Source organism: Haliotis asinina, chromosome 15 (assembly GCF_037392515.1).
Source record: "Haliotis asinina isolate JCU_RB_2024 chromosome 15, JCU_Hal_asi_v2, whole genome shotgun sequence".
Lineage (NCBI taxonomy): Eukaryota > Metazoa > Mollusca > Gastropoda > Lepetellida > Haliotidae > Haliotis > Haliotis asinina.
The window spans coordinates 1413955-1430152 of record NC_090294.1 but is presented as its reverse complement, the minus strand read 5'-3'; the positions used below and the strand labels follow the sequence as shown (position 1 = coordinate 1430152).

The window sequence follows — 16198 nt, the reverse complement described above, 5'->3', positions numbered from 1 at the left end:
TTGTGTCTTTTTATAATATTTCAAATGTTATATGAGATCGTCCTCACAACTTCCTGTATACCGTATTGTGTGATATCTTGTCAGACCAAAACCCAGTACCCCCGTATCAGCTGACACGCCAACCAACCCCTGTAACTAACCCCTCCGGTCACGTGTGGGCGCTGAATACAGCATTTATAACGACGGGAAAGGTCATTGTGAGGTTGAAGCCACTTGCATTTATTATGATGATTTATCTGATCCCTCGATATTGTGTACGGAGCTACTTCTTGTTTATCTTTGTGTCAACTAAACATTTCCATGATCTGAGCGTCAGGATACTCTGTACACATTGCAGGACATGCCCCGAGTGCCTGAGATTTTCAACGTGTGTTCTCATGACCTGGGAGCACACCCTCGTTAGAGGGAGTGAACCACACTTCACAGCATCAACCTAGGTTGTGGTGACGCTTCATCAGCAACCACGGAGAGATTTCTGCTAAAGGCACTCAATGATTCCTACCAGTCCGACTGCAAACAACAAATATCGGACAATGCCATCTCTTTGAAGCTATCATTCACAGTAGATACTCTTTCTCGTTATATCTGTACATATTCGCCGGACAAAAGATAGCTTGCAATTTAAACCTTGAATTGTGCAAATAATGACAGAAATTATCCAAAGTCCAATTATATCACAACAATACAAATGCACAATCAAACACATCACCACAACAGAAATACTCAAATAAATACATCACTACAACAGAAATAGCAAACGGCACGCATATCTACAACAGAAATTGTCTACCAAATAAATCACTACAACACAAACAGCAAACGGCACACATATCTATAACTGCAGAAATAGTCTACCAAATACATCACTACAACACAAGTAACCAACTAATACATCACTACAACACAAATACTCAACCAAATACATCACTACAACACAAGTAACCAACTAAATACATAACTACAACACAAATCGAAAACTTCACCACTAACCAATATTTGTTCATTGTTTGCCACCATTAAGTATGAGTGCTTCCTATAGCTATACCGTAGTTTTGCGCGTTTATCTCCCTTAATACAACGCATGTGCATGTAAACAACTCGGGGAGAAAAACGCTTTCAGAAGTGTTTCCACCCCGACTTCTATTCCTTTATTTAACAGGGACTGTAATTGTTTATATATACTTTGTATCTATATCATGACATTTACATGTGTAAACATTGAACATGAACATAGTACATGTGATTCTTTTACCAGTTTGCTTGATGACGTCTCTCCCGAAGTCATGAAGCGATCATCATTACAAACATCGCCGACTGAGTGTAAATCTTTACTGAACCAGCTATCGGTGCAAAGATTTGAATCATGAGATAGGTGGTTCACAAAGAATGTCCTCTATATCAAAATTTGTGTTCTGTTTTTTACAGGGACTCTTAGTTCACGTCTTGTCAACTTCTATTATTGTTTATATATACTTTGTATCTATATCATGACATTTACATGTATAAACATTGAATATGTATATAGTACATGTGATTATTTTACCAGTTTGCTTGACCAGTTTCTTCTATATCAAAATGTGTGTTCTGTTTTTTATATTATTCTGACCAGATATTGAGAACATCTGTCCAGAAAGGAACTTTTATTTGAATTTATTCAGCAAATTTTGCACCTAATATAAAATCTGATCTAAGTCATCCCTTCTTATGTTCCCGTACTTAGTTTTCTCTCCTTATACTACTTGCCATCCCAAAGGAAACTGAACACTACCTTATCAGATGATTTATAACTGATTTGGGAGAATGGGGTAAAATATGTACAAAGGTAGATAAAGCAAGTGTTTTAATGACAGTAGCTTTGCCGATAAGAGATAAGCTTTATTTCTGCCATGTGGCAAGAATTCTGTTATTTTCCACTCTTTTCCTTCTGCTGATATTCCAAAGGTTTTCTTGATGAGCGTGAGACACTTCAAGTCGCCTACGTGTCAGTCTAGTTTACTATCTGTACAAAGTCTAACATTACTGGCTGTGCACCGTCTGACATTACTGTCTGTAGAAAGTCTAACACTACTATCTGTAGAAAGTCTAACATTACTATCTGTACAAAGTCTAACATTACTATCTGTACAAAGTCTAGCACTACTATCTGTACAAAGTCTAACACTACTATCTGTACAAAGTCTAACATTACTATCTGTACAAAGTCTAACATTACTATCTGTACAAAGTCTAACATTACTATCTGTACTATCTGTACAAAGTCTAACATTACTATCTGCCGTTGCACCGATCCACATGGCTTTGGTCTCATCAGTGTTCATTTGAAGACTGAGATTTCATTAAAAATCCCATTAAGAGTATTGATAGCAGCCCTTAAGCAATCTTCAAAACAAGCTGGGTGTCATCTGCATACTGACCTAGTGTATTGTCTGTATCGTTAAGAATATTACCGTTAATGTCACAATTATGACGAGTCATATTACTTCATATTTCAGCCACAAGACGAAATAAGGAAGATGAGAGAGGATCACGTTATGGACAGCCCCTTTCATTTTGAAAAAGAAGAAAGATGCCAATTTGGTATTACCCAAGAGGTGGAGTTTTGAGTGAGTATTTTCACCCATGCTATGATCTCGGCCCAAAGCCAAATTTATTCGCTTATCGTTCGCACAGTATACAAAGCGGCTGTAAAATAGCCTTCATGATTCCGTCGTCACACTTTGAAGTCGAAATGTGCAATTAATTTCTATTGGATGTTATTCACCTGTAAGAAACTTTAACATTACTCATCAGGTTACCGTAGAGTTACGTGTTCATATTGCCTGACGCAAGTCAGCTGACACCACCGGTACACAACCGCTCAGGCAAGGGTAATTCCAGTAGCCTGCAGTATTACAGGTGTCTTTAGTAAGGGGGTTCAGTATGCAGTAGGATGGGTCCACAATGTCTTTAGTAGGATGGGTCCAGTAGATCCAAAGCAGAATGGGGTCAGTTTGTCTAGAGTATTGTCTACTACTGCTACCCAACTTGCTACAAGAGGCGACTATGCTTGTCGTAAAAGGCAATTAAGGATCAGACTCGCTGACTTGGTTGACACATGTCATCGGTTCCCAATTAGGCAGATCGATGCTCATGTTGTTGATCACTGGATTGTCTGGGCCAGACTCAATTATTTACAGACTGCCGTCATATAGATGGAATATTGCTGAGTGCAGTGTAAAACTAAACTCACTCACTGTCCTACTGCTACGACTGCAGTTGTTACTGTTACTATTTTGCAAGAAATCACATACACAGTATATACATTAAATTCTAACAGTAAAAGCAATTTTGACAAGAAAATCAAGATACACACAACATACAATAGGCAATACCACGTTTATTCTGCCACCCAATTGTGTTAGCATTTAACAGGAAAAAGTCTCATTCCGTTGATCTGCGTCTGCGCGACTGAAACGTGCCTATTCCCTCCATTTGGTGTAATCCAGGTCAGGCAGGTCGCGACAGGGCATCCTCGGGTTGCTGTAGAAACGTGAAAATGAAAGTCATGAGTGAAAAGTTCTGGTCAGTGTAACAATTTCGTGTTCATTTTCTACCAAAGATTGCCATTATTGCTACTACTACTACTGCTCCTACTACTACGTCGTCTGTTGTTACTTCTGCTGCTGCTGCTGCTGTTGCTGCTACTACTACTACTACTACTACTACTGCTACTGCTACTACTACTACTACTACTGTTCATCTACCACTTCTGCTGCTGTTACTCCTACTCCGCCGCTGCTGCTGCTGCTACTATTACTACTACGTCGTCAACTGTTCAACTACTACTTCTGCTACAACTACTACTGCTATAACGTCTACAACCGTTGCAGTTACTACTTGTGCTGCTGCTACTACTACTGTTACTGCTGCCACTATTCGCACCATTTCTACTGCTGCTACTACAACTTCGACAACTTCTACAACTGTTGTTACTTCTACTACTGCTTCTGTTTGCTACTGCTGCTGCTATTACTACTACTACTGCTACTACTGCTGCTGCTGCTGCTGCTGCTGCCGCTGCTGCTGCTGCTATTACTACTAAAATAACTCACAGGTACGAGGGCTGGAGGAAAGCGTTGGCCTGCATTTCCTGTGTGGTTGTGGCATCACACAGGGCACGGGCAACGGAAAACTTCTTAATTTCCTTCACCTGGGCTGAAATAAATGTGAATGGTCCAATCAAGAGAGAGCTGACGATACTTGCTGCGTCCAGCATACATGTATACGAGCTGTCTGCCTTGTGCTGCTGTGAGTATGAGAAACCTGTGCTAATTCCTCGAGTAAAATAAAAGATTTTCTGAAGATATGTAAAGAAAACCTCATGTTGTGTTGTATGCATCTACATGATACGACCGCCGTAGTGGTTATTTGTTGATCCTAAGGCAAACACCATTTCATAGTACGATACCTTGTTACCCTCTCTGATTGTTTCCTCTAACGCTAATACATCAACGTGATGACGTTCTCCGGACGTTAACGTTACGTTATGTAGTACACGGCAGTGGAATTACTTACCAAGTGTGAAGCCAGTATAACGGTCCTGTGTCTCATACCAGTACCGGTCACCGTACTTGATCCTTCTGAACTGCTCGGCGATGATACAGGCGAACGTTGGTCCAACCATGCCCCCAGCAACAGGGCTCTCGGAGATCCCTCCCGTGAAAAGGTCAAGGTCGTCAATGTTGCTGGAAAACGTTAGAAATTAGATTAAGATCAGTTTTGTTGGCCACCATGAGAGCGTAAGGGGTGGTGGGTAACTAAGAGGATGAAAAGTTGACAGGTGTGAGTTTTGTTTGTTTATTGTTATCTTTACTTTCAACAACAGTCCGGCCACAAGTGAGAGATTGAGTTAAAGTTTATAGTCACATAGGCAATATTTCAGTCATATCATGACTACCCAGCTTTAATACAGCTGTTTCAGTATCCATCGTCTCAACTCAGATGCAGTGAAATGAATAAGCTGCACTGGACTAATTCTTAATCGGATCTAAACAGGAAACATGAAGTTTATGAAACCGAAATGAGATCGGAGACGTTCCAGGCTATAGGCACGGGCAGATTTTAATGGGGGAAACAAAACTCTAAGCTATAACTGTACCGATAAGCTCTAGACAGGAGTTTAGCTTTTTCTGGGAAGTTGATCTTCAGAGTTGAGTAGTCCTGTAGTGGGGGAATTCCGCAGGCCTTTCTGAAGTCGTTGTATGGGGGGAGACCGTGGTCACGGCCCCTCTGAATATTCAGTGACGTCAGATCCAGACTTTTGTTGTTGAAGTCTTCAAACAGTCTGTCAGTGAGGTCTGTTGCGAAGAAGTGGTCGGGATGCTGCAGCGGGTCTCCCGCAAGACCACGGCAGATGAGGTTCACACCATCCCCGTCATTCTGAAGTATGAACTTGGGTCGATTGAACATGTTCCGCAGAAGCTCCCGATGGCCACCCATCGAAAATTTGCTGGGAACTAAAGAGTGTCCAAATCTAAAGGCTGCAGTAGCAAAGGCATTAATAATGGTGGGATTCATGTTTGGATCATAGTACCAGATGTTGGAACCGTAGGGTTGGTAGTCGGCACTTCCTGAGACGGTGAGGCCATACTCCTTCATGTATGTCCTGCCCAGTAGGATCGGCAGCCACTCGTAGTAGGTGACGTGCTGGAACAATGCCCCCACGATTTTCCTCGCCTCTCGGTACAGACGCTCGTCCGCCCAGTGGGGGTTGATTCTCTTCAAGGTAAGGGTCAGCATGTTGTGGTAACGATGGAACGCTGTGTGGAGAGCCGTGAGGGCTGGTTGTTCGTTCACTCTCTCATCACCTGAAAATTGGGTGTTTTACATTCGTTTCAAGACGTTTTTCAGATGTTTTTCTGTGCAGTACCAACTGGTTTGGCATTGCATTTTTTGGAATCCCATATGAAACTAAAAACGATCATCTGTTTGCGAATGGAACGCATAATTAATACTACCTGTTTTGGACCACAGATTATATATCTGTCACCTATCTTAGGGCGAAGGACAGTTAACGCGTTCTCTCGTCCCGGGTTTGACTCCCCACTTTGGTACAATGTGTGATCCATTTCTGGTGTAACCCGCCGTGATATTACTATAAAACTGCGAAAAGCGACACAAAAGTCACTCACTCCTGGGGCGAGAAGTGCAGAATACATGCCTCGCACCTGCCATAGGACGAGAAGGTCAGAATATAATGCTCACCAAGATCAGGTCGGGAAACGACACCAGGCTATGACTGTGTCGGCCAACCGGATGTTACACTTTGGTGGAAGGCAACGTGAGGCACGATGCGCAGATTGTTGACCCTAGCGGCATACTCACCAGCCTTGAAGCAGTAGTCGTCGAGGTTGTCCTTGATGCAGGTGGCGTTGACGTCTTCGGGGAGGAGATTCTTATCCGTTACTTTCAACTGTCCTGATAAAGTACTTTGAATAATTAGCCATCGCCTGGTAAACACTTCTAGCAGGTTAACATATATCGCATATTGTATGTGTAATATGTTACGAGCGTGTGGTGAATCCGAAATCATGTTTGCTTTGTCGCAGATAATAATTCATCACATAACTACACCAATGATTGTCATATTATACTGGTGTGTCTGCAGATGCTAACACTGCCATCGAGGAAATGATATTCAAACCTATGCACAAATAGAATTGGTCTTCAGCAACGCATGCTTGTAGTAAGAAGCGACTATAGATATTGGGTAGCCAAGCTCACTGACATGGTTGACTCATGTCACCGTATCCCAGCAACGTGGATCGACGTTAATCCTAATGATCACTGGATTGTCTGGTCCAGACTCGAATATTTACAGACCATACAGCTGGAATATTGATTTGTGCGGCGTTACACAGAAACCAGACAGCCAACTTACCCAGGTGGTATGACCTGATGTCCTTCATCTCCTTGAAGCTAGAACCGTACACTTGGGAGGCATCAATGAAAGAGGTGATCATGCTCATCTGTTCCCTGATCCCTGTAATATCCGAGATATTATACATTATACATTAAGTTCCCGAGACTAACAGCTAGTCTCTGAAATGAACACATTTGACTGAAAAAACGTTCATAGTGAAACAAATAATATAATGAAATGGAGCCCTGAGACTTTCTTCATTTTCAGACCAACATAAACATATATACCTGTATATCTCCTATGACTAAAGCCTGCACACCAAACATCACTACATATTTTCATTAGAATACTCATCATAAACCATAGAGACTTTTATGCCATTGCAGTCGGTGATGTGACTAGTGTCTGAAATATTAAGCCTGTATATATCAGAACAGGTATTGTGTTCCACGCGTAATATCATGTACGTGAATATAGCTGATATAGATGATATAGATGATACAGTAAGTGTAACCGTTTGACCATTTTGTAACATGCTCATGCTATGATTATATCTGCCTGTTACCCGTCGACCTGTGTAGTGGTATTTCAATAGCAACGCCACTACCTAATCCTCCCTTGTCACTAACTTCTGGATGTCAATTTATCGGATGTCAGTGTTAATATTCCTGCATTTCTACTCATGGATGAAACGGAGGTTATGGCGGCAAAATATTCCGTAACATAATGGAATAGTATTATGTACGTTAAAGACAGAATGTTGTCTTTTGGCTACATGTTTCCCATAAAACATGGAATTAATAGATACACGAAATAAATTCCTGAAGCAACATTTGGCGTGATACCTTCTCCACACATGAGTTTCCTGGGTTCCGGCTGGGAGCGGGCAAAGTTCATACAAGTCCGGTCAAAGTGGCGGTCACCATGGGGAATGTAGATTGGGAAGCATGGCTTCCTGCAAGTATCAAACACATCATAGTACTACACACTACACGTTACTGAAGTATGGGGGCGGGAAGATGGACGTTCCACCTATATGATTAATGCAAAGAAAATAGGAAATATTAAGTCAAAACATTCATTACACAGTCTCGTTTCTTGTTGATTGGGTTCCGTGCTATTGCGCAAATTAGTGCAATAACCAGTCCAGAATTATTAGACTAATTCATTTAAATGTATACATATGTATGATCTGATACACCTAAGCACTTGTATATTGCAACACTACGCTTCTTTTAATCCTTGCAAACGTGTCGTACACCGTGCTCTGTCGTACAGCGAGCTCTGACAGACGGAAACTTGGAATCAGGGAAATAATAATACTGATAATACTGTCCAACCTTATAGAATTTTAACTTTTCACTAACAGCGGAACGGCTGTCATTTTATTTACTCGTATACTGGACACGGACGTATTCACGGACACAGGTAAACCAGAGACACACTCGCGGACACAGGTAAAACAGAGACACACTCACGGACACAGGTAAAGAGATCAGACACATCAGTATGTCCGATAGCAGGTGTGTTTGTCCATATTGACCTACCCTTGAAACACATCCGGATGGTGGGGGTTGTCATCAGATAGCTGGACATTGTTGCAACATTTCAGGTCCTTTCCATCGGTAGCTGCCATACAAATGACGTATTAAAGAAATGTGGTCGGAATTTGGTAGATACAACATATGTGTTCACTACAAATGTTTTCTATATCTTGACCGAGGTCACCAATTAGTATTCAGTGCTGTGTATCTTCGCAACCTTGTTCTATACGTTGCAATATAGATGGGATGCAATATTTGAAAAGGTGACGTTTGTTTTATTTTCTTAACTGCGTCAGAATGTTGGTGACTGAGATTCTTTACAACAGAATACAGTGAATATTTTGGTTCAGTACTTTTGGAGACTGGTGTGCCGGTCATGTCGTGGTCAGTGAACTGCCCCCACTGCATAAACAGGTTGCTGATGTCGGGAAGGTGCTTGTCGTCACCGTCGTCGGGGAGGAGCATCTGACGGCTGACGTAGCGGGGGGTGGGGAGAAGTGGGTAGCGTCCTGTGTTCGGGTCCTTCACACGACTGTACATCCGGGGAAGAGATGTTCCTGGAACACAGAACGTTCTCCGAACGGTCAGAAATTACCTTAACCAAAATGACAGCAGTATTACCGGAAACGTCAAAAAAACAAAAAAACCTAAACAACATGAACATCAATAGCATTGTCAGCAACAGCCAAAGGGAGTCTCATGTATATAAATGAACAGGCCCAGTTGTGTGCAGAAAACACGGTCCGACAGATTCCGACAGTCTTTACACTTTCCTGCTTTTTCAAATTTGAGTATAAACTGTAGTTTAAATCAAAACTCAGACTTAAGTTTGTTCGAGAAATCTGGGCCAGGAAATATCAATACCCTGTATGCATGCTTCAGCTAGCAATTGCTGAATTAAATACCAGCTGTAGCTATCATTTAATCTATTTTTTGCCAGGTTCAAGCATACAAACAGTAGTGTCCGTCTCACCATCTGCATAGAGGGGACTGAGGAACCTGGCTACGGGCTGCATTGTTGCCCCCCACTTGGGGTTAGCGAGGTTATTGCAGTGACCGTCATAGGTCCTGAACTTGGCTAGGCGGTCACACTGGATCGGTTTGTCTGAGCAGCTGATCTTCACTTGGGTTTTGAATCCACTGCCAGAGTCCTTGAAGAAGTTATCTTTGTCGTTTGTGGAGATGAAACTGCCTTGGAATGGATCGTTGTGAAAAGGATCGGGACCGAAAGATGCCTTTTCAGTAAAACTTGGCACGGGACCAAATCCTGGAGCCCTGAAATCATGGACCGTTGCGTAAAGTTATCGTTCCATTCGTACATTTACACATACTGGGACTGACCTAAATTCAGCTCTCGGTTACAACATATACAGACCATATAGACGGCAGTCTGGACGAAGTGGTTCCTTGCAATCTCTGGATCAACGTCATCCTTATGTTGTACCAGAGTTACAGACAGATCGCGGTTGTCTGACAGGCGTACCGCTTAGTGCATAGTAAGGCGCATTAGTCGGGTGAAACGCCTAGTGTCATTGTTGAAGTATTTGTCACCGTTATTTTGTATTTTCTGCACATGGAAATCTGTTTCCACAGAGAGTGGAGCTGTCTTTTCTAATGCTATGGCGTTAGACATTCGACAAATATTGAAATGAATGAAGTGCCACTCACTGTCTTTTGAAAATCCTATGTCCGAAGTTTAGTCCGCCGAATCCGAATGGAGATGTGAAAAGATCGTTCATCTTCTCGAAGTGGCCACCTAGTCCATATCCAAGTTTGGTGGATCTCATAGCAGCAATCTCCGACATACGGTCATGGCCGATTGTGTTTCCTTGGTAACAAAAATAAGAAGTTGACAGAGAGAACACTTATCACCATGCCAACAAACACAACTAACATCTCCATGGCACGTGTAATATTACATGACGCATGAAAATTATTTTCTAATTTGAGAAACTCTTTGTTTTGAAAGACCCTAGAAGCACGACGGTGTATTCTGACCTGAAGTAGAGACATGATCACAAAACAGAGTTTAATACGTACCACGTGTGTTCCGAGGATTTGACAATGGCCAAACACGCACGTACACAAAACTAGAGAAGTAGTCAAAGGGACAATATAAAAAGCCATTACTCACCAAACTGATCATTGGGGGTATCAATATAATCATCATAGTAATCAGCTGTGGCGACACACAGACAAACGGCAGCAAGGATGTATGTCACTGCTGGGAACGCCATGGCTGAAAACACGCAGGTTAACAAGATCAGTAATTATGAATTGAAGAATCATTTTATATGCGTGTGACAGATTTGAAACTTTTGATCTGTTGACAACGGTATCAATAAACAACACAATATATTTTATTGACCAATACATACTGGGGTACCCACTGCGTTGAACGATTCTTACATGCTGTGACTTACCCTGTACAGGTATTGCTGTGGCCTGTCACTTACATTGTACAAATACTGCTGTGTATTGTAGCCTTTCACTTACTTTGTACAAATACTGCTGTGTATTGTAGCCTGTCACTTACATTGTACAAATAGTGCTGTGTATTGTAGCCTGTGCCTTACACTGTACAAATACTGCTGTGTATTGTAGCTTTTCACTTACTTTGCACAAATGCTGCCGTGTATTGTAGCCTGTCACTTACATTGTACAAATACTGCTGTGTATTGTAGCCTTTCACTTACTTTGTACAAATACTGCTGTGTATTGTAGCCTGTCACTTACTTTGTACAAATACTGCTGTGTATTGTAGCCTGTGCCTTACACTGTACAAATACTGCTGTGTGTTGTACAGCTGCGACTTCCAATGTATGATAACATATACCAGTGGACATCAATGTATGTCAGAGATCTCCACCGGGAGGGTCCCCTGTCCACAGTATCTGAATACCTAGTGCCAGGACACACGTCACCACAGGGCACCACGGTATCTGAATACACAGTGCAAGAACACAAGTAACCACAGGGTACGAAGGTATCTGAATACACAGTGCCAGAACACAAGTGACCACAGGGTACGAAGGTATCTGAATACACAGTGTCAGAACACAAGTGACCACAGGGCACCACGGTATCTGAATACACAATTCCAGAACATATGTGACCTCAAGGTACAAGGTATCTGAATACACAGTGCCAGAACATATGTGACCACAGGGCACCAAGGTATCTGAATACACAGTGCTAGGGCATATGTGACAACCATGTTATCTGAATACACATTCCCAGAACATATGTGATAACAGTGTAAAACGGTATCTGATGTGTGTGTGTGTGGGGGATGGGGGGGGGATGGGGGGGGGGACTATCTTGACCCCTGATGCCCACTGGACCGACCGCATGACCAAACCATGCCACGAACCCACTCGTACACTATTACATAACCATCGTAAAAAGTACTTGGGGGGCCATCCCTTGCTGTGTTCACAGTCTTTGTTGTTTTCCGCGTCATGTTTATTGACCTATTAACCCAACATAATAAGGACGGGGCATTGTTCCACTTCATAACCTCAGACCGTTATTCCGAAAGTCATGAAACATGCACTTGACCGCGAGAGCGAACCTTGTTAAATGTCAGTGCAAGAGTAAACCGTCTTGACTATCCTCAGACACTCATGCATGGAGAGTGAAGCTGTGAACATATATAAATGGACCACTCACAATCGGTGACATCGGGTGTTTGCAAAACTATAAGCAAACACATCAAATCAGTTCCCGCCAATTCTTTCGTGTAATCTTTGGATATTAGAGCAATTTTCATATTTTTCCGAGTAGTTAAACTTCCCTTAAAGAACTCTAAAAATCGAGCCTTTCGTTACTTCAAGAGAAATTAGAAATTTCCAAGTGATGAAAGAAACAAGAAATGAAAAGAAAATAATCGAAGAAAGGAGTAACCCGCTAATGTTATATAAGGAGAAACTTAGCAAATCAACGAGAATTTCGGAAAAATTGGAATAACTGGAAACATTAATTCCCGAATATGTAATTGATGCAACTAGAAAACCTCAAATTTTCGAAAGAATAAACAGATTATTGAAATAATGGGCAATTTGTATATCAAAAACCAATTATTTTGCCAATAGGTGCAATATTTGGCTTATATGCGACAGTTCGCTATTAGATAATAATGTAAGGTAAATGATTAACAAACAGAGATATCGAACAAACTATAAGTTCAGCCGCAGTTGACAAGGCTGCCAGTGCTTGTTGCAGTATGAAATCTAAATACACAACGGTTACATCCGACGTGTATCACACCAACATAACAGGAACGAGTGCATCCAAAGTCAACTAAGTCACGTGATTGTCCAATGGACACAACTATATATTCTCTATTCCCGTAGTGTAGAACTAGATTTCACTTTATTGGTCCCGCATAAACACCGTCTAATGTGATGCAGTGGCAAACGTAAAGTAATTAGTGACAGGAAAATCCAAAATCCACTTTTTGTATCTGCATTGCTGGTTATTGGTTACGACAGTTCCAAACTCTTGGCGCCAGGTTCGGAATCATTGTTCCCTTTACCTATACATGCAAGAATTGAATGCATAATATGATAGGTGGTCCGAGCCTCTACATAAGTTAAGATATGATATACATATGGGTTGTAAACACCATTCTCTGATCTGTTTTTCAAAAATGTGGTGAACGTTTACAGAGCACGTCGTCATTGCGACAAATGTTCGTCCCTACATTCCCGACAGAGAAGCATTTGCTGGTCTGTGTGTATTCACTAGTACTGCTTGTGTTTCACAGTATTTGAAAATCGTCCGTGCCTGCTTAACTGCACAGATACATTTAATGTCCAGCACACAGAGAAACCAGCCGAAATCCTTTTCTTGTAAATTCACATTAGGAAGACATGTTGTATTACGAACACTTCTTCCAGTACGATATGAAAATACATGCGGATACAATGTTTTATCATACATTGTCAATGTGTTGTAATGCTGTTTTTTTTCCTCAATCCGTGATCAATTGAGTCCACCCATGATATTTTGCCAAATGCCTAAAAATGTCTAAAAATGCCATATAACATGCCTAAAACTTTCGGAAACCTCCCACCAAAACATGTTCGCAATTATTTTATGGAACGCAACTTGAGTATGAGACATCATTGAAGAAGGTATACCAGTTACTTTACCATAGCTGCCATTTCTTGACAATCCCTTTGCGGCTTACATTAGAAGATTTCGTCACTTACCTGTGTTCCCCTTGTCGTGTGTCTGTGACCTCCGACAAACACACGTAACTGAGGGATGGGGAACCGTCGGTCCTTTAATATATCTAACACCATGAATTTAATGACTTTATTACCTGCGTCTGAATGGTCACCAAGAAAAGGCCATCCATGGTTGGTCGAGATATGAGTGAGTGAGGCTAGTTTAACGCCCCCTAAGAACAATATTCCAGCTATATCGCAGCGTGTCGGCTTAATTAGAACTGGCCAAATCAATACAAAGTAACGTGTGTATTACTTGGTGAAACCCACGCGCACGGGTTTGAAGAAATATCTGTATTATTGTAATGCATGATTCCATAATTTTGGGGCATGTATTTCCATTGTGAATCCTGAATTCTAAATAAACGTCAGACTGGGCTTAAGAAACCCTTTATGCGTCACTATGAGATATTTGGTCTGTATCACATCTCCACAATGTTCTTTAATCTCTGATTATTGTTCAATATTATCGAACTTTATTCCCTGTTTGGGCTTTTCATCCGGTAAATGTCTATATGTGATCTAGTTGATCATATTTATCGAATACTAGAAAGGATAAGCCATAAGCCTGAATATTCATGAAGAACTATATCAGTGTGGACTTGTAACCCCCGTGGGTAGACTCAGTATCTCACCTACTGGAAGACAGTAGCAACTGCAAATAGCCTATAAACAACATTAATGATACATGCTCTGTCATCGTATCGCATGGTGACAATCACTGGATTGTCTGGTTAAGACGCGCTTTGTTTTCAATCGTACAGCTGTACAACTGCAGATACAAATATATGTTCATAAGATAGTCAAAGCTGTACAACTGCCGATCCAAATATATAATCATAAGATAGTCACGGCTGTACAACTGTTATGAGTGAGGAAAGGGCTTTGTCACTTATATTTGGAGAAGATGTGCTGTACTTCAGATTTATTGTATATGTTGATGAAATTATCAGTTTTAGTGTGCATGCATACTGTGTGAATTTTGAGTAATGAACGTACATTCAGGAATCCCCGTTATAACTTCAAGTACACATCTGAATGGTGTTCAAGAGATTTCCACACGCATATGTGTAAAGAAATTAGTGGAACGTTTCTGACCTCTTTTACGATACAAATACATGGTGGTCATGGATGAGTGTTTTCTTTAATCTACTCTCAGTTTAATGACATACATCATTAGAATCTCTTTATCCACGCTGTCTCCGTTTGCAGACTCCCCGCCAGTCCAGCGGTCCTTGTCGGTGCGATCACTTAAGCATGGAAGAGATTAGGGCTATAAATCGGACGTTCCATGAATACCATTTAGGATATATACACTGCAATGTCGCAGTATGCTGGCAAGTTTATGTTTGAATGTCCTGATTTCATAATCATTTTAACTGTCTCTAAACTTAGGTGCACACAGCGGTTCATCCTGAAATTACTGTGTTCACAATGCAGTACAATAGCACCTGTATGCAAGGTCTCGGTATGCCCGCTAGGTATGACTGCTGTTTATGTGGTGAGACTAGCCCTTATTGATGGGAAGATAAAGGAATAAGCTTCTCGTTATACAACGGATACACAGATCACGATTAACTGTGCAGTATAAAGCTCCTCTATAGTGCACGGTTTTGCTGGTCATGGGTTCGAATCCCCACTCACATCTGATTATAACCCTTGGTTTGTCAATAAGACATGGGGGTTATGGGGGTAAACGGGTTTCACCACAGAGTATACCTTCCTGGGTCAAAGTGACCCCGGAGAAGAAAGTAGCTTTTTCCTTTTTATAAGCTTACCCTGTCAATTACTGCAAAATATACCTCCAACCTCATGAATCCGACGTAGCAGCAACCGTTCACATACACAGCTGTAGTGATAAATGTATTCTTCGTGTACATGTGCCCTTTCTAGAAGACATTCCTTTGTGAGTACACATTCACTTTACAGAAGACATTCCTTTGTGAGTACATATTCAGTTTACAGAAGACATTCCCTTGTGAGTACATATTCACTTTACAGAGGACATTCCTTTGTGAGTACACATTCACTTTACAGAAGACATTCCTTTGTGAGTACATATTCAGTTTACAGAAGACATTCCCTTGTGAGTACATATTCACTTTACAGAGGACATTCCTTTGTGAGTACACATTCACTTTACAGAAGACATTCCCTTGTGAGTACACATTTACTTTACAGAAGACATTTCTTTGTCAGTACAAAGTGAACCTTTCAGTAAACAAGCACACAGAGTAAACCAACATCATTACAACTTGTCATCAAATATACAACTGGCAGTTTCACGCACTTGTCGGAATACATTTCCGATTTCACTAAACTTCATGTACCTGATGATGTCCTTATGCACTTATCAGTAAACTTGCCCCTTCCAGTAACCATGTACAATATCTATGCATCTGTGGCCAGGACACACTGGACCTGGCGGTCACCGAATCGTGATCCTTAGGATTCTCTCACATGAAGCTGATAACATTTCTGTAGCACTAACTCACTCACTCGTCAAACACATTTGTCAA

The 16198-nt window shown here is 41.3% G+C and overlaps 1 protein-coding gene across 1 annotated transcript; it reads right to left on the bottom strand.

Moving 5' to 3' along the window:
- Positions 1-3356: 3356 nt before the first annotated feature.
- LOC137266088 (peroxidase-like) lies at positions 3357-10682 on the bottom strand. The gene is made up of 12 exons (XM_067801590.1): positions 10580-10682; positions 10114-10273; positions 9419-9720; positions 8799-9002; positions 8449-8530; positions 7747-7856; positions 6920-7021; positions 6364-6456; positions 5138-5846; positions 4555-4724; positions 4092-4194; positions 3357-3519 (listed from the first exon to the last, which is right to left on the bottom strand). The coding sequence occupies exons 1-12, from the start codon at positions 10680-10682 to the stop codon at positions 3459-3461; spliced, it is 2199 nt and encodes a 732-aa protein (XP_067657691.1). The 3' UTR covers positions 3357-3458.
- Between the last annotated feature and the right edge of the window lie 5516 nt (positions 10683-16198).

Excerpts from the sequence above, each read along its gene's own strand:
- LOC137266088 (XM_067801590.1), bottom strand. The coding sequence starts at position 10,682 with ATGGCGTTCCCAGCAGTGACATACATCCTTGCTGCCGTTTGTCTGTGT. Across the intron at positions 10,274-10,579 it reads TACCCCCAATGATCAGTTTG|GAAACACAATCGGCCATGAC; the intron begins GTGAGTAATGGC and ends TTTGTTACCAAG. Across the intron at positions 4,725-5,137 it reads CTCCTGTCTAGAGCTTATCG|CAACATTGACGACCTTGACC; the intron begins GTACAGTTATAG and ends AACGTTTTCCAG.